The following is a 25,293-nucleotide window of genomic DNA, read 5'->3' as shown; positions in this document are numbered from 1 at the left end:
TGTGTTAGGTGAAGTTTAAATTCAGTGTGTTTACGATTTGTGGTGTGGAGAAGGATATGTATCGCCCGTGATAGTAAGAAACTGATCACCAAGAGCATGTATTAATTACTTGATTGGATATAATGGATAAACCGACCAGGCTTCGATCCCCGCTTGTTAAAAGAAAGAGCAAAATTTTGCCCGTCAACCAAAGGGTGAGTTTATCTGTTGACTTTTTATTGAAAGATAGAAAATTAAACCCAGTTTCAGATTTGAAATTTAATGCCATTCAGTGACAGTTTTGGATGATATCTCATTTTTTCAGAAAAACATATTTTATATTTCGATAAATTCACGTGACATCCTTGGTTTTTCAAACCAAAATCTTTGGGGTATTCATTTTTGTCATCAAAAATTAAAACAAGTGTTAATTTCAATGGCAATGCTTTGTCATTGTCAAATCGATGTCAGTGAATGAATGTGACATGAATCAGCTGCCCATATGCATATGGATAGCAAAATTTTAAATATATCCTTCATTTTTTGATCATGGCAATTTTTAAAAGACTATACTATTATCTGGATCCTAATTTAAATTACCCTACCTTCAAATATACATTTACCCATCATATTATATTAAACTGGTGATTCAGAAAATCTTATGAACTGAGAGAAAACACCACAAAGATAAAGTTCATATTCTCCCCTTCTTATAACACTAACTGCAGCTGCTACTTGCCCTTTCTTCTTTGCCTTTATTTTGGTTCAGTTTTTATTAGGTTATTAAATCTTAGGTTATTTTGAGTTGTTTCAATTACATTTACAGTTTATTTTGTGAAAAAATAGTACCATAATTTTTTTTTTTAAGAAGTAGACCTACCACTTCAGAATCATCTATTATTCAACTAGCTAGTTTTTCACAATAATGAAGTAGAATGTGGTAGTATTAAGTTAATTTGGGTATTAGGGTAAATGTCCTGCAGTGCCAGACTGCAATAATCATGTACTTGTATTGTCAGGAAGTTGTGATATTAATTAGACATAATAATAGTTTTCTCACACTAATAAGGTCAGACCATGTGCATTTACATGTATACAGCGAAATGTTACATTAATGTGAATCATAATATATAACACCACATGGTTATCACAAATAATAATCATTTATTTCCTACTTTTTATCATTCTTTTCAACAATTACATATTTCATAATATTATATTTTATAGGCTCTTCATGAGTATCATACTTGTGTAATTCTGTGTACTATTTCAATGAAATATTTATGAAAGTATACTGTCTATGCATAACTGTGCATTATACATGTTATACTGGTTAACTGTGAGATTTATTTGAAGTGGCACATTTCGTGGAATTAAAAAAAGAAAGTGCCGGTTTTGTGAATTAAAGATTTTATGATGGATATTGATATCTGGTTCTGTGTTCAACAGTTGGAAGTAAAAAATAAACTAAATTTAGTTAACAAACTGGCCTCTGTTTATTTTTTTTAGAACAAAATTCTTCTTGTATATTTCTTATCCTATTGTTAATGAAAATAGCACAAAAAATTAATTCAATTCAAAAATTGAAATTGACCCAAATCAATCAGATTTTGCTCCTTTCAGTTTATCAGTAAAGACTAAAATGAATTCTAGATGCCATTCTGTGACAGCATATAATGATATCATAGATTAAACACTAACATAGAATACAATAACTAGAGTAGAGGCACAGAACAAGAATATGATATTCCTGAAATCGTTTGCTACTTTCATTTTGATGATGTAATTTACTTCTGATTAATAAGCTTATTGAGTGGGTGGATAGGTGGGACATTCCATTATAAATCAATAAAGATTGATTGATTGAAAATAACTACAGGTATGACTCAATTAACAATCAATATTACTAATGATGACTGACAGTAAGATTGCAACATACACAACGTTTATGACACAGGTAAACAAGAAATCCAATAAATAATATCTACCGATACTTGGTGGGCCTACTTACATTAAATGATCCATATACATGTCCCTGTTAAACCTCATATGATGAGTGATATCTTGCAATTGCAACATGAAAATAGTTTATTAGACAGGAAAAGAAAAAATCCAATATATATACGCATGTAGACTACCCATAATTTATAGGCCTATGTTATAACTACTTACATTAAATGATTCACATACATAACATGTAACCTCATATATTGTGCTTTATTGATACCCTTTTTGTTTGGTCTAAAACATTATGGTTGTACAAAATAGAGAAAGTTAGTAATAAGAAAGTTAGGTGCGAAAATGACGGTCTCAGTATATACAAGAGGTGAGCTTGAGATGTCTATCGACTAATTAGTACGATATTGATTTGATTTGTAACTTGAAAGTTGTTATTGTTACCAGTACTGGTATGGATGCAAGTAAATGTAATAAGTGTATTATACTATGTAATTTAGACATGAGCTCATACATTTGTATCTGCTAGTACCAGACAATTTATAACTATATAAAATAAGAATTTTATAAAAAAGAAATTACCCGGTTTCCATATACCACACACCGGAATTAATATTAATTGGAGATATTTTAGAAGTAATTTATATATGCAATAAAATGTGTGAAATTTTTTACCATTGGGGGTGTACATTTTAGTTTTGTGTAAAAGAATTCGAATACATATATTATAGAGAATATTTTGTCAGACATGCTGTAAGAACAGGTTAAGATGTGATGACCTTACGATGGGGTTATTTAAGTGGTGTTATATAATTATTTCTATATGTTATTGTATAGTTTCAAGTAATAAGTTTAAGATGTATAGAAGTTGACAGGAACATGTCCAGATTAACAGAAGGATGAATAAATGAGTTGTTTATTACAGGTATAATGACAGGATGCATGACTGATTAAATAAACATTATGATGATGTGCCTGTATGGACATATAATGTTGCATTATACATCAACAGATTTTTAAAAAAAAAACGCATTTAGATTATATAGAATGCTTACCAGTATATTGGTATTGTAATTTGGTTTTGACTATTTATGACAAAAAGCATTGGTCCCTGACTTTAAGGTGGTTTGCCCTAAGGCAGGCTTCAGATGGCTACATACATATTTAAAGCTAGTTTAAAAAATGCTTAAATACTTCTAAAAAATCATGAAGAAAATAATATCTGACATTTGATATCTGAATAATATAGAAAAAGAACATTTTTTCAAGATTAGAAACATCCACTTTTCCTAATGAAGATGATCTATTTATAAAGTTTATCGAGTTCCCCTCTCTCTCTCTATATTGACTGAAACATGAACTCAATAATAATTTAGAGTCTGCTACCTTCCTTGTGAATACCCGGCCAGATTCAATCAATGTCTGTGATAATTGGCCTCTAAATGAAATTGAGCTGACTATAGTGATTTAGACATTCTTCATGTATTGTCTATCAGTATGGTATGGCCATTAATACCAGATGATCTTCAAATGGTTTATTATTATAACGATAATACTAGTCCAAAAAGGAGTGTTTAGTGCCCCCCAGTCGTCTTGTCCTTTGAATTTGCAATATGCCGAATGTGTGACAGTGTTATTGTAACTATCAAAAAGCCTATCCTTTATAACCAGCCAAGTGTTTATCAATTTTCCCTTTTGATCTTTAGTTATTGTAGTGAGAACTACATGTCAAGATATAACTCAGATCGATCAATCTGTCGAAGTAATTTAACCGACAAAGTAATAGGTTGGTCTAACTGAAACTTACAAAGCACAAAACAAAATTTGTTTGGGGAAAGGAAAGACTTCTAATACCAATAGATATTCGACATTGTGCATATGTATGTTCTACAAGCTGTTCTCACTGAAAGTTGGAGAAAAATTCTAGACCATCTTTGACATGGCTTTTCTTTTACATCACATTTATTGCGGAATTCATTGCTGAGATGTAAATAGAATTTGAAAGTCTGGTTCTCTAACAAAACATTGTCTTGAGAAACAAGACTTGTACATTAATCATCCATTATAGTCAAGATAACCAAGACTAGATAGTGAGTAATGCCGTGAGCTGCAAAATGGGCAAAAAAGCTGGGTCAGAGTGTTTTCACTGAGGATTCTAAAACATTTTGTTTGGCATTAACCCTTTTTTTTTTCATTAATTTTTTCAGATGAAAACCTCACCTTTAGACACTTTTCCGCACTTTGCTTACTATTATGATTTTTCCCCTGTTTGCATTTTGTATCACCTATCTTCTAATAGAAACATTATCTCGTACTTTGTACACATGCACATGTTGATTACAATACACATGTATACACATCCAACAGAAAAAATCTGCCATGTGAAACATACCTTATCTTGCTGTCAGTCAATAATAAACATATACCTGTCTGTTTCATCCATCATCATCATTGTAATAAAAACATATTTTACTGATGAATATCAAGATATTAGTCTACTCTGTCTACTAACTTACCATTTACATTCCTTTTTACCTTTAAACTATAAACATATGGTACAGATTCCAAGATGACATGATCATTACCCTAAAGTATGTCCCAAAACATTATCTGCAGGTAGGCCTACCACGTTTATAAAAGTAATGTTTTGTTAATCTCAGCTTTTAACGACAATGAATATTTCTATGCACAAGTGAATTATTGAAATAAAATTGAACCATATGTTAGTCCCAAAATGACCTAGTTTGTGTCGAGTGGACATTAAACCCCATTTCTCTCTCTCTCTCGCTCCAGCCCTCAGTTTTTACATGTATCATCAAAAGAAACCAGGCTAGAAAATCCTGAGAAAATTTCTTGGTCAACACTTGGATTGAACCTGTGACCTCCCATCTTAAATAGAAGGCTTGATCTCGCTTTAACTCCGTACATCTTATCAAGCCCTCCACGTTATACCGTGCATATTTAGGCACTAATTTCGATTGTCCACCGACCCTGTCTGGGGCCTACCAGATTTCTCGATCATCGTGAATACCAAGTCTCGCGCTTTCCAGCTAAAATGTCTACCTGTGATGATCGAGTTGCAAAGTTAAACGTTCGTTCAATGTCAAGATTTCAGTGGAGGTCGCCATGTTTGATTTGAGTGTGTTTGTGTTACAACCTCTGTTCGGATGCTATTGTAAGCCAGTGCCATAGTCACTGAGCCACCATAGCTCCATGTACAAATGGGGTGCATTGGCTGCCAATATGTGTAATTTACATGTCCATGTATTTACGTTTTACCTTGTTCCCATTTAAAGGACAAGAAACAATTTCCTTGCCAGCCTGTCAGATGTTTTGGTATTAGTGAAAAAACATCTAAACATAAGCTCTTTATTTTTGTGCACCATTATCACCTTGTTGCAGACCGTATGCATACATGTATGTATACAGGTATATATATACCTTAGTAGGTCTGTCTAGCTAGATCAATATGATGTAGAGAGGTTAATATGTCTAGATACTTCAGGTAATTATGGCTGGTGTTTAGATATTATATAAAGATAATGATAAAGTAATAAACTTTTGATAGATTGTTATTATTATTACTATAAAATAGGTAAATTATATCGTTTATTATTACTATAAAGTAGGTAAATTATATCGTTAACTTCTAATATTAGGCGGGGGGGGAGGGGGCTCCGGGTCCTCCGGTTTCCTCCCACTGCTAAAGACCCCTACGCGCAAGCGAATTATTGAAATAAAATTAAACCATGTTAGTCCCGAAATGACCTAGTTTGTGTCGAGTGGACGTTAAACCCCATTTCTCTCTCTCTCTCTCTCTCTCTAATATTAGGCAGAATACAATAAACATATATACAGTAGTTATAAATCATGTTAGAATTGTATGTGGCCATTGGATGTTATGAATATAGACAAATCACTATAAATATATTTGATTAGTAAAATATATAGATTTTTGTGAGTGATAAATGAATTACATTTAGATGCCTTTAACATTGAGGATGTTGAGGTTTTGAATATGCATACAATGTATCTACTGGCAAAAAAAAAAGAGATCAATACCGGAATTCTAAATGCTACCAAGTAACCGTATCTACAGGTGTAGGGCTTTGTATGTGTTTTGATGTTCGAAATGATGATTACTATAGCAAGTTTCTGTACCTAAACACAGATATGTTAGTGTTGACAAACATATATATGGTTGGCCTCTTTCGTTCCCTTTGATCAGTCATGGTGAATCTGTAACGCATGTGTCAGCAGTGACATGCCACTGGTTTTTAGATGACACATGGTGGAGTTTGAAAATAAAATCTCTCTGCTCTTTTTTATAATTGGTGCTCTGACACTTAAATGTGAAGCTCAGTTATTGGCAGTATTATGCCTTACTATTGGTTGAATGATCCCACATCATAAAATTGCAACTAATCAAAACATTAATGACATAATTATAAGTGTTATTTTCCAGCCTGATTTCCTTTCCCCTCCCTGTGGGTCAGGGAAGAAGGCCTGACAAGAAAAAAAAACTGTTTAGCCCTTTCAATGGGACAAAAAAACAAAATCCGCCTTTGGCAGTTGAAATTCGATGATGAGTTGGCAGAAACACGACTATCCGGGCAAAATTTGCATGGGGTATGCCTGTTTTCATTTAACTAATTAGTACAGAAAAGTGGGACATTAAACCACATTTCATTGTCTTTAATCATAATTGGTCAGTTATGTTTTCAGCTTTGTAATAGTGTCTTTTTCACCCTATTATGATATTTGATTAAAACTTAAGAGCTAGAAATGAATGACAATGTTTATAAATTGATATTAAAGCATGATCTACTTTTATGTTAGTATTCATGCTTGATGACATAAAGGTGTGGACTAACAGATGTCACATCAACTTCATCATAATGTATGCATTAGTCACATGATCGGTAAATAATAAATAGATGCATGTATTGTGGGTTTAATTTGTGATATTGTATATAATAATGATGTAATACTGACATTAATATTAAAAACGTCCAGTAGCCTCCAGCAGAATTTCAGGTATTATATGATTTAAGACTGGTTAATTGGACTATAACTTTGAGGTCACAGGTCAAATACTTCAGGTATTGGTTTTGTACATATAATTGACAGACCTATTGACAGGGACTATATTTAAATAGCTTAGTGTCATTTGTTTACTAATTGCCAGTGCAGTTGATGTTGATAACAGATACTGAGGAATATGTCGTTATTAAATTTGGACAAATTATCAGTTTTTAAACCCAAGAAACGAGATAAAGTAAGTTATTTTTATCGATGATATTTTAGTGTTGATCAGAATTGTTACAATTTTTGGTCCTGTTTGTTTTTTCCTTTAGTTTGTTCAGGTAGCTGACATGTCTGCCACATATAGACGACTCAGACAATTTGACATACATGTAGCACTCCTATTTTGCAGACATTTTTCTGTGTTTATCAAAATGAGAGTTTATAACAAATTTCAAAAGGTTTGGGATTGAAATTGTTAGTTATTTTTGACAGGTTTGATGGATGTAGAATACATAGATGAGTATGTAAACAGAGACATCCACCACCACGTCACGAAGTCTATACTTGTATCACTATCAATATTCACACTGTCCTATTAGTTAAAAATTCATGTCTCATGTCTGTTATATTAGATCTAAGTTTACAGACAAAAAAACCTATTACTTGGTCATGTTACCGGTCCTCTCTCTCTCTGTTCATATACATAGTCTTTCCAAGTCGCTGCATCCACAAAGATGAATAAACTACCTTGAAACATGCACAGAAGTCTGCTCAGTCATTTTAATATGTGACTTAAAAAATTATCTGTTATAACAACAACATTATTAGACATTACTATGAGCCCATATTCCTGATGCAATGGACTAAAAATTGAGATTTTGACGCAGTGTGTCCATTCTCATCGTCCAATCAAATCTCTCCTGAGTGCAGTAAAATAAAGGGAATTTTCATGACTGCCACTTAACAGAGAGTGAGCTCTTTCAAAAAGAAATTCCAGTGTTTGCTGATTTCAAGAAAATTTTACCCTGGCCTTGGATTCATCAGGAGCAAACATCGATACTCGCATCGGTAAAGTTGGCCATTGCTGAAACTCGCAATTGGAACGGAAATTCTTTGACTCAAATTAGTCAAATCTCTAATATAAATTCTATAAACGTATACGTTTGTACCAATTATTACTGCCTATCTTTACATATTCGATAATATTTATCCAATTTTGTGAAGAAAATCCATGAATTATTTATTTTATCAAAAAAGCATGTCGTATTTCTATCCAGTTTGGGGAAACACGATACGTAACATGAAAACCCTTCTATTTGATCTGGGGTTTTCGGACAGTTGATTAAATGTATTAAAAGATGGTGAAAATATGGTTCGTCTGCTGTGTGCTCCAAGAGACGATAAAAAGATTCCATGTGCACAGAGATTACCCAATGTTTACATTGTAGCTATTTTGGATAGCCTCGTTTATCACACAATTGGTTTCTCTGCAATATTCTGTTATGCACTGGTTAATTGAGCCTAATACATTTCACACGTTGTGACGTAAAGTAGCCTCGATTGTCACCATGCACTTTATGGTAAGATATTAGCTGGTTAATCCCGATTGATTTTATTACGTAGTAATGTATTGGTAGTTGATCGGACCGTTGAACCAATCATAATTTGGGACAGAAATTTGCAACGAGTACAGCAGTGTTTGAGCGGGATTAGGTCTAATCAAACAAAACACTGCAAAGAGTATGCTACATGTATGAGTCTGGCTGTGGATTTAGTGTTTTATGAATTGGCATATTATTATTACCGGTATCCAAATATCTCAAAATTTGCTTTATTCTTAGATCTATAAACCCTTCATTCACAACAATAACGGAAGGGTACTCAGTCAAAACTGACAAACATGTCAGAAATAAGACACTTGATTACAACTATTCTTACTATGCCCATATGAAAATGCTAGTCTGCTTGAATGCATATTGATCTTGATACGGTTCTGATCATCTGGCACCATACTGAAGTACCGGTAAATGTTAAATGAATAACTGGAATGATTGACATTAAAAATACATGCAAGATGCACAGGTAAAATTTCTCTTGCATTTCATAGTGTCAGTTTACATGGGATATAAGTATTAATATCTCTATATCCAACACAATTCTACATGTGGTCAACAAATATAGGTTTACTTATAAACATGTGCATATATCTTGGGGGGATATATATTGTTTGTATTTATAGTTGCCACATCTGGATATATTTGGGCAGGTCTTTTGTTTATTCGTGTCTCTTATTCTTAGGTCTAGCTGACATCGACTACTTCCAATTATCTGTATGTCAAAGGTGACGTAGATGCATCTAGAAATAGTAGTAAGGTGATTTATAAGACATCAGTCAATAAATTATCACCCATGTTGATGGGTTTATGATACTCTTCCTTCATTCTGATGTCGCTAGGTCATAATATAAATATAATACTTTTCCTTGATCAAGGAATAATAATGTACTCATGTAATGTACTCATCAATAAATTAAGAATTACGGTTTTCTTATGGAACAAATCAAACCAATCAATCTTTATCCCGTTTTATTAACTATAATATATCTGGAATTCGAAATAAGAGTAGGCTGTAGGGCCGCTGTCCGAGATAAATTTCCATCATAGCAAACTGCATGGTGTATGTCCGTCTTCATTAGCCCTGTAGGAGCGGAAAAGTAGGACGTTAAACCCAATTTCATATCATTTCATTTTAAAAGTGTTCTTTAATGTTATATTAATTTTTAAGAAGTAGACATGAAAATAAAATTTAATGCAGAAGCTAGGGGAAAAATGTCCATTTATTTGACACTTCCTTTTTGGATTAATATTCTCAAGCTTTAATCCCTGAATGGTTATTCTTGGGTGAAACGATTACCCTGGTACTAACAGTATTCTATTTATAGATTCTGCAGACTCAGTACTAAATACCAGATAAATTATACAGCATGATTCAAATTGGTTATTTAAATGCATATAAATTGAGATAATATAGTATATTACTGTAGTTATAATACATGTAGATGCTGACTTGATCAAACTAGGTTAAGTAAAAGGTAGAAGTATTTGCGACAGTAACAGCTGCCAAAATCTCCCATGTTTTATTTACCAATTGGTAAATAGTCCAGTAATGATTGACTGTATAATACCTTATGTACATCAAGTCTTGGGTGACTGACACAACTTGATGTAAACATATACTGGCAAATTTATAACACCATAAAATTAATACAGCTATGCTACATTCCTTTAAGTTTTTTAAACCCACTGACCTACATGTATTAATTTAAACCTGCTTTCAACCCAGAGACAAACTGGTTCTGCATTGAATGTTTTTAAATCGTCAAGACCACTGGTCTGTAAATTACAACTGTAACCAGGACCAACCTGGTGTGTTTTCACTGGGTCCTCCAGTTTCCTCTCACTGCTAAAGACCCCTACGTACAACAAAATTATTGAAATAAAATTGAACCTATGTCAGTCCTGAAATGACCTAGTTATGTCACCTTGATGTTAACCCCCATCTCTCTCCCTCTCTCTCTCTCTATCTCTCCCCCTCTCTGTCTATCTCTCCCTCTCTTAATTATGGACCTATAAGGGTATATGCACTTGAATCATATTTTATTGATAGGGTGTGCCTGGCTTCAATTGTAACAATCTCCTTGCACATGAGTTCTGCAGATGTACATTTAGATGTCATTGAGAGATTGTACTACATGTAAATGGTCAAATTTGACTGTACATGTATGATGGTAATGTCAGAAGTTATATGGTGACGATACCAAGGAGTATGGTATACTATTAGCCAGAGTTTCAATCAATTTGTACATGTCCCATCACTTTGATGATAATTGTAATATTGCATGATAAAGATAAAAGAATCCTAGTCAAAACAAGTCGTTCAATAATAAACAATAAATAAAGGGTGGAGGTTTCAAATGGCTGTAAATGGTACTTTCTAACTTACGCGCATGCACAAATTTAGCGTGTGGCAATCTATGTACCATTCAAGATTAGAAAGGGCAGCCAAAATAAAAAGACATCCCTCAAACTATGTGAGAACATTAACTACTTTAGAGGCCCAGAGTAGTGTTGGCATGATGTATCACAATTCACTGTCTTGCGATTCGCGTATTGAATCCTGAGATGCTGAATCAATGTATGTTGGGTTTTTTTTTGTCGCTTCAGTAAGTAACCTGTCACTCTTTATTATCCACAACACATTACCCATAGGTACACAAACACTCTTAAATCGTTTTGGTCCTTATTTTGATCTACATCAATATCGGAATATAAAACAGTTTTATTTCTTTGACATACGGCAGGACTAAAAATATCAATTATTCATTTGTCCTGTTGTTTTCTTGGTAAATATTGACCTGATTATGAATCGTGATACGAATTGTATGATAGCACCTGAATCGCAATATGTATCGTACAAAACCCAGCACTAGCCCAGAGCCTACCATACTCACAGGCTCCTTCTCAGTCCACCTCTGTGTCTTGGACAGGTAACATTTGGCATCAGGCAACAAGAATTCAATCATCACTTTCCTGGTCTGGAAATCACAGAATTATTGCAGTAGACCTACATGTAGTGGATCTTAGGGTAAACCAACCTTTTACTGGTACCTGCCTTGCTGGTCAAGCTGAAGTATAACTTGATTTCTTAACAGATTGAAATTTTTGTTTTGGCAAAATGAACAAAATTATTGTTTGTGTACCTACATATATGGATAATGAGTAGCATGGATAATTAACAGTGAAAGGTCACTTTACAGAAGCAAAAGTAAAAAAGAATCATGATACATCAATTCAGCATCCCATGATTCAATATGCGAATCATGAGACAGTGAATCACGATACATGTACATCGATTCAGCAATATATCGTGCCAGCACTATTGTTGATCCAGCTTCAAGGTCAATTATCAGATTGATTCCATTTAGATTGAAGAAAAAGTAAAAGAATCATTTGTTTGGGCCATTTCACTACTGGCAAGCTGTGTTTTTGTCAGATATATAGAGCTATACCCAGTTCAAGTTTTGGTTTTTGAAGATAGTTGTTTGACTGGCCTATCAACACTTTACATTACTCATAACATACGGTCAATCACTTGAGCCTGGTATGAAAACAACTTGACCATGTGTAATGGTAAATTATGCAAATACTCGAAATCTGTGGCGTTTGTCTTTTAATTGGGTAGTTCTTATTCTTATGCGTCAAATGAATACCCGAAGATTGACCCCCACTCAGGGTATTAACAACACAATGAAAGCTTACAATGGGGCAATCTATTTTATCTAAGTACAAACATGATACTCCAGTGTTATAACAAAAGTAGAAATCCTAGGGTAACCTTTAAAAAGGATGGAGAAAAGGATTTAAAAAGAACATGTCAAGCATGTCATTGTTTTTGTGAGGTTATTACTTAGACACTATGTTCTGAATAAACTTTGTTTCATTATTATATGGACCGTGGTTGAATGGGTGTACTCTTTTGTTATGGTTTTCTCTCACTGCTAACGATCCCTACGTGCAAGCGAATTACTGAAATAGAATTGTAGCATATGGGTAATAGGGAGGGGGAACGGCAAACCTCTGTAAAACAAGAGAAGCAGAGGCTGGACAGGCTTGTAGATCTGTATTGTACCATACGTTAGTCCCGAAAAGACCGGGTTTGTGTTGAGTAGACTTTGAACCCCATTTCTCTCTCTCTTTTACGTACATGACAATGTGTATTCGTTACTGGACCTCGTATTTTTGTCCAATTTGAAATATTAGGTGCTGTTCCTTGCGAGGCTGTCCGTCTTGCACCACTGACAAGGAGGAAACTCCACTAGAAAATCCAGAGGTACTTTCTTGGGGAACACAGGTTAGCGAGCCAGTGACTTATGATATAAGTCCAGACTCTCAAAGGAACATATCTTTTTAGAAAACATACATGTACATGTAGTAACCTGTGTTTATTTGGTTTTCCGTATGGTTGCAAAATCCTGTTCTCCAGAAAATATATACTGACCTCTCTGTTGTTTATTCTTTATGGATATCATCATGTAGCCTTTTAAATTAATCTTAGGGAAAGCACTGGTTATCAGTCATAAAAAAACACTTTTATCTATATGGATGGATGGATGGCATTGAATAGGTTGATGAACATAAACCATAAAAATTCAAACATACAAGGGGTTAAATCAAAAACAATTTGTGAAAGGAACTAATTTAAGAAATGTTTCAAGTATTATTCATAAAATATCCTTGTCAACATTAACCCAGTTGGTGCAGAAAAGTAGGACATTAAACTTCATTTCATTTTATTCATTCATAAAATTTCAAAGCTACTTAAACCAGTTTTTTTTTATTAAACTAAACTTTAGTAAAAGGAGGTTTACAAAACATCAAAAGACAGGGTCAAATAGCTGACCTTCAGATTATAGGTATAAAGTATATGTTATAATAGTCTGTAAGAACTAAGAATAGAGACTAGAGTGAATATGTCAATGTGTGCCGGTATACTATATTACATGTATGTGACACCTGTACAAGTAGAGTGACATATATACTGACAGAATACGGCAATATTTAACAGGTAAACATGACAATATTATATTATATAATAATTCACCATAGACAGTCTCAACAATAAATAAAGATAAGATTAATTTAAAAGGGCTACAGGATGTCCATAAAAGATAAATGACAGAGAGGGCAGAATATATTTTTATCTGGAGAACAGGATTTTGCAATGAAACAGAACACAAAATAAACACAGCTTACATATCTGGATGGAATATTATTAAATCGTCAAGACCCAACCTCGTGGGTTTTCTCCTGGTCCTCTGGTTTCCTCCCACTGCTAAAGACCCCTATGCACAAGTGAATTATTGAAATAAAATTGAACCATATGTTAGTCCCAAAGTGGCCTAATGTGTGATGAGTGGACTTATGTTAAACGCCATTTTTTTTTTCTCCCTCTTAAAATACGATTCATGAGTTTTGTTGTTACTGTATTAATTTTTTTTTTCTTCTTCATAAGCTTGAATATATGATGCGACTGAATAATTTCACGAGCATCCTTTGAATATCTCTACTTGACACTCATGGATTTTCTTTCAAATAAGAGGCCAATGAGTTTACACTCGTCTTCTAGTCTGTTTATATAGAGATGTTAGTCAACTGAGGAAATGGCTGTGAGTTACACTGATTTTAAATGCCATGTTGTTATTACCGTCTTTTTTCGTTTCATTTTGCACATATTTTACATAATTTATCAAAGCCTGGAATTAGAGAAAGAAACAGTTTTAGGGTAAAAAAAAGCAAACCGAACAACTTTTGTGTAATTGAGTAGAAAAAAAAAATGAATGTCTTATAAAGACAACTAGACATTCAATAAAAGAATAAGTCCCCATGTCTTGATCTTCCAGTTTATATATTGATTGGGGTGAAAAAGCAAACCGATTATTTTTTGTGAAAATGGATTAGAAAAACTATTCATTAATTAAAAGAATAAGTCCCCTAGTCTTGATCTTCCAGTTTATTTATTTAGTAGAATAAATGCACCGGTATACATTTAAATTAAAAGAATAAGGCTGCTATCTTTGCTCTACCAGTTTATGTATTGAACTTATATCCACAAAATTGATTTAAGTCACTTTTTATCCCTTTAAACCAAAAGAATTATGATAGGATCGTAATCTCAACACGGTCTAGTAAGATATAGTCAACACTTTAATCAAATAAAAATGATAAAAGCATAGATTGTGCCTACATGTAATTATAAAAATCTATTTTATTGAACGATGTGACAGTGAATAGGTCAGTCATTCTCAAACAAGGGCAATGTTATATAAACCAGTCTATGTCATTACTTATGTCAATATAGACTCGTATTAAACTAGAATACTTTAATCCTATTAATAATATATCTACATCTACATGAACACCTGTTCAATAAACAGATAATAACCCAACTTTTACATTATTTATATTGTTGTATAATATGTTTAATAATAATGTCAATAAGAAACTTATCAAATTCATGTTTTTTTATTCTCTCATTCACTGAAAAACACTAATATTTATATTATATTAGCACAAGCTGTTCTTTATAAATCAACCATATTATGACATATGTATTTGGTGTCATGTTTCTCTTATGGGTATTTTGGGGGGTTGGATGGCCGAATGGTTAGAGCGTGCGCGTTGTATTATAAGGTCTGTCATTGAGATGGGTCAACTGGCATGGTTTCGATTACCCGATTGTACGCCACAAGGAGTAGGGTCGCCTGTCCAACCTCGTGGGTTTTCTCCGGGTCCCCCGGTTTACTCCCACTGCTATAGATCCCTACGTGCAAGCGAGTTATTGAAATAAAATTGAACCATATGTTAGTCCCGAAATGACCTAGTTTGTGTTGAGTGGACATTAAACCTCATTTCTCTCTCTCTCTTATTTGGTATTTGGTAATTGAAGTACTAATAATTTCATACTGATGCAATAGAAAAAAACAATTGCAGTCTTAAATCGATAAAGGGCTGCCATCTCAGTTATATTTGCCTGCCTTAACTGACTGGCAGTGAAAATGACCAGCTGATGTTACCTGTCAGCCAATTTAACCTTAAAATTCAATAAATAGTATTCAGTTAAATTTGTAATAATGCTAAAAATTGTCATATTCTTTGAAAAAGAAATATTGCCAACTCGAAGTGATCAAAATATGCCAAATATTGACCCGCTTTTACAAGTTACAGTTCTGATCTGATGGATTAAATGGGGACATTTGTTTCTAGTAATTTCAATATTTTGGTTGAAACAGTGGTACCTACTACTTCCATGTAAATATTTTTTGTTACATGTGCTTAAACAAGTTCAAAATTATAATTGTTTTTTTTTTTAAAAATAAAATCATATGAAATTGACAATCTAGCTCTTTAAACACTTTCCACCAGGTAATAATTATTTATATTTTATTTAATTGCAGGTAAATTTAGAACGTGTTTTAGGATTAACTCTTTCTTCAAATGCTGGATTAACTTGTGATTCAAATACTGGAACTATCGCATATCCTGCTGGGTAAGTACCAAATATGGTTTAGAAATTACAAACACCCTGGCTTTTGCTGTAATGTTTCAAGATTGATTATTATGCATTTTGAATGACATGTATCAGTTTTGTTTATTTAGTTCAAAGTACAATTTATCTGAACTAGACATGTCTGCAATGTATAAATGAACTTACTCAGTTTCACGTCAATTGAATACAAAAAAATAAACAGTAAATACATTAACAGTTATAATATACTACATTATACAGTAGTACTGTATCAGTACACTTGGCCTTAGGTCTTTGCAAAATTTGAAAAGTCAATAAAAAAACATCTCAGATAAAGGATATTATGACACAACCTAATGTCATCATGGTGATTTCTACCACTACAAAGATACACTACAATATATTTTTATCATAATCATATAAAGACGTATATGACAGATTGACGCACACATGCATATGATCTCGCTCTTCTTTTTGGCAAGAGATATTTGTTTTCTTATCGTAGATCAGCCCAGAGAACATGTTGACTTTTTGAATAAGAACCTAAGGGTATCCTTTGAGATAACCACAGTTGATAAACTTAATGTACATGTATCTAATAAAAGATCAAACATGGAGAGTGAAAACTGGTTGTATATATATATACAATAGTATCTAAAAAATTACACTGCATAGATCTTATACACCTGGATTTTCAGAATCATAAAACACTGGTTACATAATAATAACTTGTAGGTTACATAGCAAATATCACAAACATGTACATGTATGTTACAGAAAAAGATCATTGACACTGGAATAATTTACAGAACAAAGATCACAGACACATGATACAGATCAAAGATCACAGGCACATAAGATACAGAACAAAGATCATAGACACAAGACTAAGTTACAGAACAAAGACACATTGACACAAGGATAAGTTACAGAAAAAAGATCACATACACATATTTTAATGAACAAAGATCATAGACCCATTGATTATTCAACAAAGATCATAGTGTAGAACTGTAGATTGTCGAACAAAGATCACCTACCTGTACATGTACATTATTTTCGAAAGATCATGAACACATAGATTATTTAACAAAAATAGTAAACACAATATATAGATTATTTAACAAAGATAGTAAAGATTACAGAATACAGATGTAGACACATACATAAAAATCATTGGGGAACAAAGATCTTAGACACATAAATGTTGGTTACAGAAGGACACAGACACATGAATGAAAAAGAGCATGAGAGGAAAAATATTAGATGCATATATTACAGATCAGTCACTTCCAGTCAGTCAACATCAACATAATTATGGGTTATCTCATTATGAATGGAAACAGTTATAATTGACTGACATTATAGAAGGAAAGGGACATATGATTGACATGCATTGACCTTAAAATATTATATTAGTTAATCCAAGTGGTGATTACACCATATACCAGTATGTAAGCTACTTGATCAATAGGAAATGATTGATGAGTGGGATTAACTTTAATATTTAGTGGCTTAGATGTAATTACAAGTTTGGATACAAATTCAGTACTGTTAGATTGTTTTTTTTTTTACTGAATTAAGATATAGGGAATGAGGTCAGACTACTTGCATGCATTAAGAGTTTTAACATCAAGATATTAGTGGTGTAAATCCATGTTCAAATGAATATTGGAGAGAACTGAGGGTGATTTTATTTTATAGAGACAAGTGACAGACCTATATTTATAGAGTGAAATACACTGTGACATGTAATGAAATATAAACTGGTTGATCCCATCTTTTTCATGCTCTGGTTAATCTTGATTAAAGGTGAACTAACTGACATATTTTATTGACCATGCTATTAATAGAGATATTACATGGCCGGTTTGATATTATGAATAAAATCTGTGAAGTATCTTAATTTTGATTCAATGTTGTTGGTGTATCCTTTCTTTTGGTGACATTGTAGAAAACAAATAGCTTTTTTGTTAAAAAAAGAACACTTGTTTAAAACTGCTTATCGTCATTTTTCAGATAATATCTAATTTGTCGTGTCTTAATCTATGCTGAAAGTACAAAAATTGATTATTTAACATTTAATTAAGAAGACAAAACCAAAATATCAACAGTAGATAATCAGATTTGTGCTGTCTTATTCATTTCGTCATCATATCTTTCTAAATACTTAATGGAAATGAATAATTTTTGGACTGATATTCATTTTAGTGATTCAACTTTCACAATATTGTAATTTGCCAGAGATTTTTTAAAAAATGAAATCACGATCATCAGCTTAAAGAAATCTCTGAAACAAACAAATGATTTGCTTCTCTAGGCAGATTAGATGTTTTCAATGTGGCTCTTTTGATAAATACGAATGCATAGGATAAGAATATATTGGAGTTTTATTTTGAAAAAATTTTGTATGAAAAATGTCAGCCTAGTCTAGTTTTATTTGAATGATGCAGTTACGCAAACACCTTAATAGATTTTGTTGTAAAGTTTTGATTTGTTAACTGCTACATATGGTTAGGTTTTAAAGATTATCCTAGAATATTCAATTGTATTTTGTTCTCAACCATTTGAATTGTTTTATTTGCAAAACAGATTTTGCTCTGTTTTGAGATGTTCACTTGCACTAGATTGTTAAAAAAAGTAAACTTTCAACCAAGAATACATTGTATATTTTTTAGATAGAGGAATGTTTTTATTGGGACATCAAAATGGGCCGGAGATGTCCACAGCCTTAAGTGTCGAGCAAACATTTAGTTTATTTGTTTGAGAAGATTTGTTAAGAGGATTTTGGCAGGAGATAAAACCTAAGTCAACGATGTTTCTTAATATGTAAAGTCCCTATGTCTTTAGAAGTAGAGAATGTCCAAAATATCCTGTTGACAATTGCCTAAAACTATAACTGACCACCCAGTCTTTGCTTGACCTCTGTAGATTAGGATTTTAAATCCTCTTTTGACAATATTGTCATTATTGTTTTCAAATGAGGATACATGAAGGTCATCATCAACTATTAATCTATTATGACCTTTGTTATTGTTAAATAGAGTAGAATTAATGTATATTTCATATTTTATGGTCTTCAACATTAAAATAATATCATAGGTATCAATATCTGGAAATGTGGAATGAGAAAATAACAAACACAAATTGAATCTGTCGGACATAGAATGTATAAGGTTCAGATAATCCGGACAAAATGGTACAGGGAACAAATTTCACTGGACAGAATGTCGCAATACTAAGAATGGATGTAATTTGCCTATGATTTTTTTAAACTATTTTTACTTTAGATATTCCAGTTTATCACTAAATTAGGGCTGGGGTTGGTGAGAAAAAGTTGAATAAGCATGAAGTAAAAATTGGCTTAAATATTAAAAGATGCATTCCCAAGAAAGTATTTATTGGATACATTGTAGTTATTTCCAATAATAGTATGACAGTTTTGGCATACATTTATGGAAAGAATAAACAGACAATCTTACAAGAAAAATACTGGCGGAAAAAGAAGTTGGCAGAGGGCAATCTATGAATTTACTTAGTCTATGGCTTCTTCCTCTACCAAGTCACATGATTCTCACGGCATGGTGTAGTTTTCTTCGGATTAAAATGTTTTGAGAGATATTTGAAGCAAACTTGTGATATATAAATTAGTTTCAATATGTTTTTAGTACAAATATATCATCAAATCAAACAGTTTGTATGTGTGAAGGTATCTTTAAGTCAGGGTTGACATGCCAATTTCAATTATCCTGTTTTCTGATTTTGTTGGGGAAAATGTGAAAACCTACAAGAAGTCAGTTGAGATAAGCAAGCAAACAAAAGGTACAGCAATTATGAGGAGCTTTTTTTATACAGGAAAACCTTTTAGCATATCTAAATAGTATAATCTATTGGTATTGCACTGTTGAAGAGATAAAAGTGTCTGTATCTCACCGATGGGGTGAAAACCTTAAATATCATCTGATGACCAGAACAGAAGAAATAGATTTGATTATCTGGAGGTATTTATTAACTGGTCTTTTTATCACCATGAGGGATAGAGGGAGATGCCTACCTCCATGTTTTGACCATATGTCGTCTGACCAACCTGAAGTGAAATTAAGAACTAACACCTTGATGTTCCAACCAGACGGCTTCAATGATGTAGTGCGGTCAGTTTACACATCTGTGTTTTTATTTTGGTAAAAAAACAATCCACCAACTTGTTAAACAAATCTCAAGTTAATTTGTTAAACAGCTAAAAATCTTGTATTTACTTTGTGGTTGAATTACGATTTGAACTGGAGCAATGTACAAAGATTCGTATATACGAAAATTCGTTTATTCATTTTTACGTGTTTTAAAGAAAATATTTTACACAACAATATCGAATTTCAAATTTTTCTCAGCGCTCTTGGTTGTGGATTATCACTGCCGGTTGAGACCATTGAGTTACCCCTCTAATTAAGTAAGTGGCTGGTGTCAGTGAGGTCCTAGTATTCAAGCTGAAAGTTGTGGCATATTGAGATTGGTGTGTGGGTTGGGGGTGCGGATATCCCACCCCCTCAAATCTATTCTATTCCAAATTTACAATTTGGCATTCATATCCAATCTTAAAAGTGTACAGTCCAGGTTGAGTTTTTAACGATGCACAAGCTGAACCCATAAAACAACATCACAAAGTTTGATTTGGTTAAAGATAAAAGTTACTTCACTTCAATTTATTTTACCATGGTCAAGTGTCTTATTTAACATTCATAATCTGTAATATTGAAGATGCTGAATAAGATATATGTACATGTACTGTGTACTGTAAGTTAAAATCTACACATTAATAATGGAATTTTAGATTCTCTTCACTTAGCCTTCTTCCATTACCTGTTTTAAAATCAGTTTGAAGAAAGAAAAAAAAATACGCTTCATCTTTTCAGTTCTTAAGAACAGATGGTAAACTACTATTTGACTGGTAGTAGATAATTGTAATTACTGAAAATCTGTTCTCAAGTTGTTTCTATTAAAGCCATGCCACACTCTCTTTTGTACTTATCTTCTACTTTTATTACCTACAGACTTACTCCTTCTGATATATTATATGCCCCACGGGATTACTTCTCTTATTGTGTCTGATATTTTTGTATTTCCATGGCAAATGTTTTCTCTGTTTAAAAGTTATATAATCAGTTCTAACTTCTGTATCTTTTTTTGATGATCAAAGGGTCAGTTATGGTCTTGATTAGTACCAGTAGCTGTTTGGAATGAGTAATGCACCCTGCACATTCTAAAGTCACCAGAATCTTGTGATGTGATGATTTTTTTGTAAAATTTAAGTTTTATGGTTGCAAATAAAAAATGATGACTTCTTTGCGGCTAATTCTGTTGGACTTTGAGATTTTGTATTTATTTAAGAAAACTTATAAAGGAAAATTGTTTTAAATCATCCTGTTTTTAAAATCATCATTCAAGTACTAGATGAATATATTGTACTTCACATGAATCAAAATATAGTGGTGAAAAGATTCTAGATATGGTACATGATGAGAAAAGTGAAGGAGGAAGGATATTAATAGTTCATACATGGTGCCTAATTAGAAGATATGAGTTAATAACGTAGCTTAGATCTTCATTAACTCATACACTATCAAGGTATCTGTTGGTAATCTAGGCATACTTATTAGCCAAGCATGAAACCTCCTTGAGCAATTTAAAGCACCTTTTGCAGAAGATCATCGCTGGCTCTGTATGTTTGGTGATAAGTAATAGATTTATCTCTCCACAAATTACATTTTGATGAGGCACTAATTGTTTTTACACATCACCTCTCCGATGAATTTAGAAACTCACTTTTCTTGAAAAAAGGGAATCTTATAATTGCTCATTAAATTTTTTGTGAAAGCGGAAAGGTAGACCTGCTCCACATTGCTGAAAAAAGATAATTTTTTTCGGAGAGGTGTACGTCTGCCACAGTTTAAAATGGATGAGCTAAACATGAAATAAGAGAATGGACTGAAATAGAAGACCCTGACTGTGCTGAGAATCATTCTTTTTTAGAGAAAGCTTTAAGTTTAGAGTTAAGTTACCCTTAATTATCTTATTAGTGAAATGAAAATATTATGAAAGCATTCAGTAATAGACATTGTTACAACAAATTATAGAAGATTTGATCTTTTACCTGTTAACTTTATGGGGGGGTTGGATGGCCGAATGGTTAGCATGTGCGCGCTGTATCATACAGTCTGTCATTGAGTCAACTGGCGGGGTTTCGATTCCCTGGTTGTACGTGACAAGGAGTAGGGTAGCCTGTCCAACCTCGTGGGTTTTCTCTGGGTCATCCGGTTTCCTCCCACTGCTAAAGACCCCTACGCGCAAGCGAATTATTGAAATAAAAAAAATTAAACCATATGTAATTAGTCCCGAAATGATCTAGTTTGTGTCGAGTGGACGTTAAACCCCATTTCTCTCTCTCTCCCTCACCCCTAAATTGTCTTATTAGTGAAATGAAAATATTATGAAAGCATTCAGTAATAGACCTTGGTAAAACAAATTATAGAAGATTTGATCTTTTACCTGTTAAATTTATATCAATATTTAGTAAAAACAAAAATGTGACTCTTGTTTTCCTTTCTGGAGTCAAGGTACAGGTTGTACAGTGCATACATCTTTGAGACCGAAGATTGATGCCAAATTGTAAATTTTAGACTACTGGTATGGTTTACTAGGTACATTTACATTGAAAATATTATTATTATTATTGTTCGATTTATATAGCGCTTCATTATTACCAACTAACATTACCAATTATTTATGTCAGTTAAGAAACCAAAATCAAAATACTAATGTCAACAAGTTTAATGCAACCATTATTTATATCAATTAAGAAACCCAAAACAAATATTAATGTCGACATGTTTAATGTAACATTCAAATTCAGTAGAATTTAGAAGCAAAGTTTAAAGTTTTGTGAGGTAAACTAAGACGTGAGACTCCAGAATTTTACGGTTAAAGTTTGAACAGGTGAAACAAATCACATCTATAATTACTTACTATAAATTACAACTCACTGTCTGCTACATGATGGCTTTATTTCATCTTTATCAGTATTAATATATGGTAATATACCTCATTAACCATGCTCTCACTCGTAGATATAACGAGAAACAGATTTATTATATTGTAATATAATCATTTCTGATATTTCATCAGATACATTAAAGGGAAGTATATTCCATCAATTAGGGATTAATGGGGGTTCTTCAAAAAAACCTGGAGGGTCTTTAGCTGTTGCAAACAAGTAACAAAATTGGTCCTTTTTGCATTGTATTTTCATTAAAAATATACTTTGTCTTAAAGTTAGAAGCAAAGTTAAAACTTATTCATTTCATTGATATGAAAATACTGTAGTCAGAATCCGGGTTGTAGTCGATTGTGGGTGATTGAAGCCATTGCTGACATAGTTTCTAAGCAATGAAATATTCTTTTTCTTTTATCAAGTTTGCTCATTCTACATGAAATTTTATCTCTTAGCTGTAAAAATTAGTCTGTTTTGATAGTCTCTAAGTGTTGAAGATGCTCTAGAATTGGTTGGTGGATGTAAGTTCACTCCTCAGTTAATAGACCACTTAGTTATAGAATTTACATGTATCACTACACCACTGGTCTCAATCATTCCAGTCTGTATTGTCTGCACTTCAACAACAACAAATATTAGTCTAGATAAAATAGCAGCCATTATGACCATTGACAATGTGTCCAAATTTAGTGCTATTTTGTCCATCATTGTCCAGGCTGAAATGATGGAGACAAATATGAAAAATGAAACACATAACTTCATCTGTGGTGTAGATACCGATACATCTACATATGTATGTATTTCTGGTGCCAGATTTAGATGATGAGAGGCCCTGGCTATTCCACCTATGAGAATCCTCCCAATCCCCCACCCTTATGAATAGAGGCAGATGACAGAGTGTTTTAAACACAATTGAGCAAATCTGAGAATGATGACGGATGTTGAAGACTACAATGCATGTAAGAAAGGTTTATGACAGTGGTAATAATATAATACACCTTGACTGGAGGCTCCCTAGATCTTGAGGCCCTAAACTTCAGCCTGCCAAGCCTATAGGTAATTCTGGTGCTGTGTATGTCACTGTGACCATGTTGGAAAAAAATGTGCCAGTTGTGTAAATATGGAAGTGGTACAATTCTCGATTTGAGGTGATCAACAGAAATGGTGCAATTGTATGTAAAGCACTGGAATCAAAATAACACCATTACCTTGACATTTTACTTCAAGGTAAGCTGAAGGTCTGAATAAAATTTGGCATCAATTGTGTGATGTAAGGTTGCAAAAACATCCGAGTGCTGGTTTGGTACTGTCTGTCATAACATTTCTTACACAGTCCAATCTACTTCATCTTTTTATCTGATTCTACTTGTGTTTTCATGGGGGTTATCTAAATAAATATGGTTTGTTTCATCCTTTATAAGTGGACTTTATCCTAGATCTAGGTTTATTTAGTACACGTGGCTGCCATTATGAGACGGGTATAATAGGCAATATTTTTAGTATTAGTCCCATGTAATCTTTTGAGGTTTTTTCATTTTTGACATATTTCATACATGTCTGTGTATTAGAAAAATGACTTGAGTTAATTAGTTAAAGTAATAAAGTAATAAAGAAGCTGTAATAGTATAATGGTATTTAGATTAAAAACATATTTCTTTAAAACGCTTGTACTCCTAATTACATCCTAATTATGTACCAATCAGGAGGATAGGTCTAAATATATTTTGTTGATCAAAACAATAAATTTTACGAGCATTTTTCAATTAAAGATATTGCCATTAAGGCTTTCACTTCACTTACAGTTGACCTAATTAACCATGGAGGAACCTATCTTTAAGAATTAAGATAAGTACTCTTTAACGCTTTAGCACCTGGACCGAGCAAAAAACTATTGCTCCCTCTACTGCCTCAAACAGACTGACTCTGTGAATAGATGTGAACTATTATAAGGACCGTATTCTAGTTCTGTGACACAGGTGGTCATACGAAAGTTATGCTTTCTGTCCACAATTATCTCCACTTGAGAACAGACACAAAGCTTATTGACTGACATTTTAATTCCTAACTCGTTGATTTTAGTCGAAAGCACTAGTACTTCGACAATTTTGAGAAGTATTTATTCTGCTTCCATTTAATAAAAGCAAAAATTGTCTTTTTATTTGGTCTTTGTGTGAGAGGTTAAACAGATTAGCACCACATTA

General features: G+C 32.8%; 1 protein-coding gene across 3 annotated transcripts in view; it reads left to right on the top strand.

Moving 5' to 3' along the window:
- The window catches only part of LOC130012818 (mitogen-activated protein kinase-binding protein 1-like), a 67,990-nt gene continuing 42,697 nt past the window's right edge, over positions 1 to 25,293 (top strand). For 2 of the 3 annotated variants that reach the window (XM_056100767.1, XM_056100768.1), the window contains exons 1-2: positions 1 to 194; positions 15,977 to 16,068. In XM_056100767.1, coding sequence (XP_055956742.1) covers positions 123 to 194; positions 15,977 to 16,068 — 164 coding nt within the window. In that variant the 5' untranslated portion in view covers positions 1 to 122. Of the gene's footprint in view, positions 195 to 7,127; positions 7,214 to 15,976; positions 16,069 to 25,293 lie in introns of those variants that run through there. The other variant, XM_056100766.1, reaches the window with a different exon arrangement.

Source organism: Patella vulgata, chromosome 5 (genome assembly GCF_932274485.2).
Source record: "Patella vulgata chromosome 5, xgPatVulg1.2, whole genome shotgun sequence".
Taxonomy (NCBI): domain Eukaryota; kingdom Metazoa; phylum Mollusca; class Gastropoda; family Patellidae; genus Patella; species Patella vulgata.
This window is presented reverse-complemented; position numbering and strand designations above follow the sequence as displayed.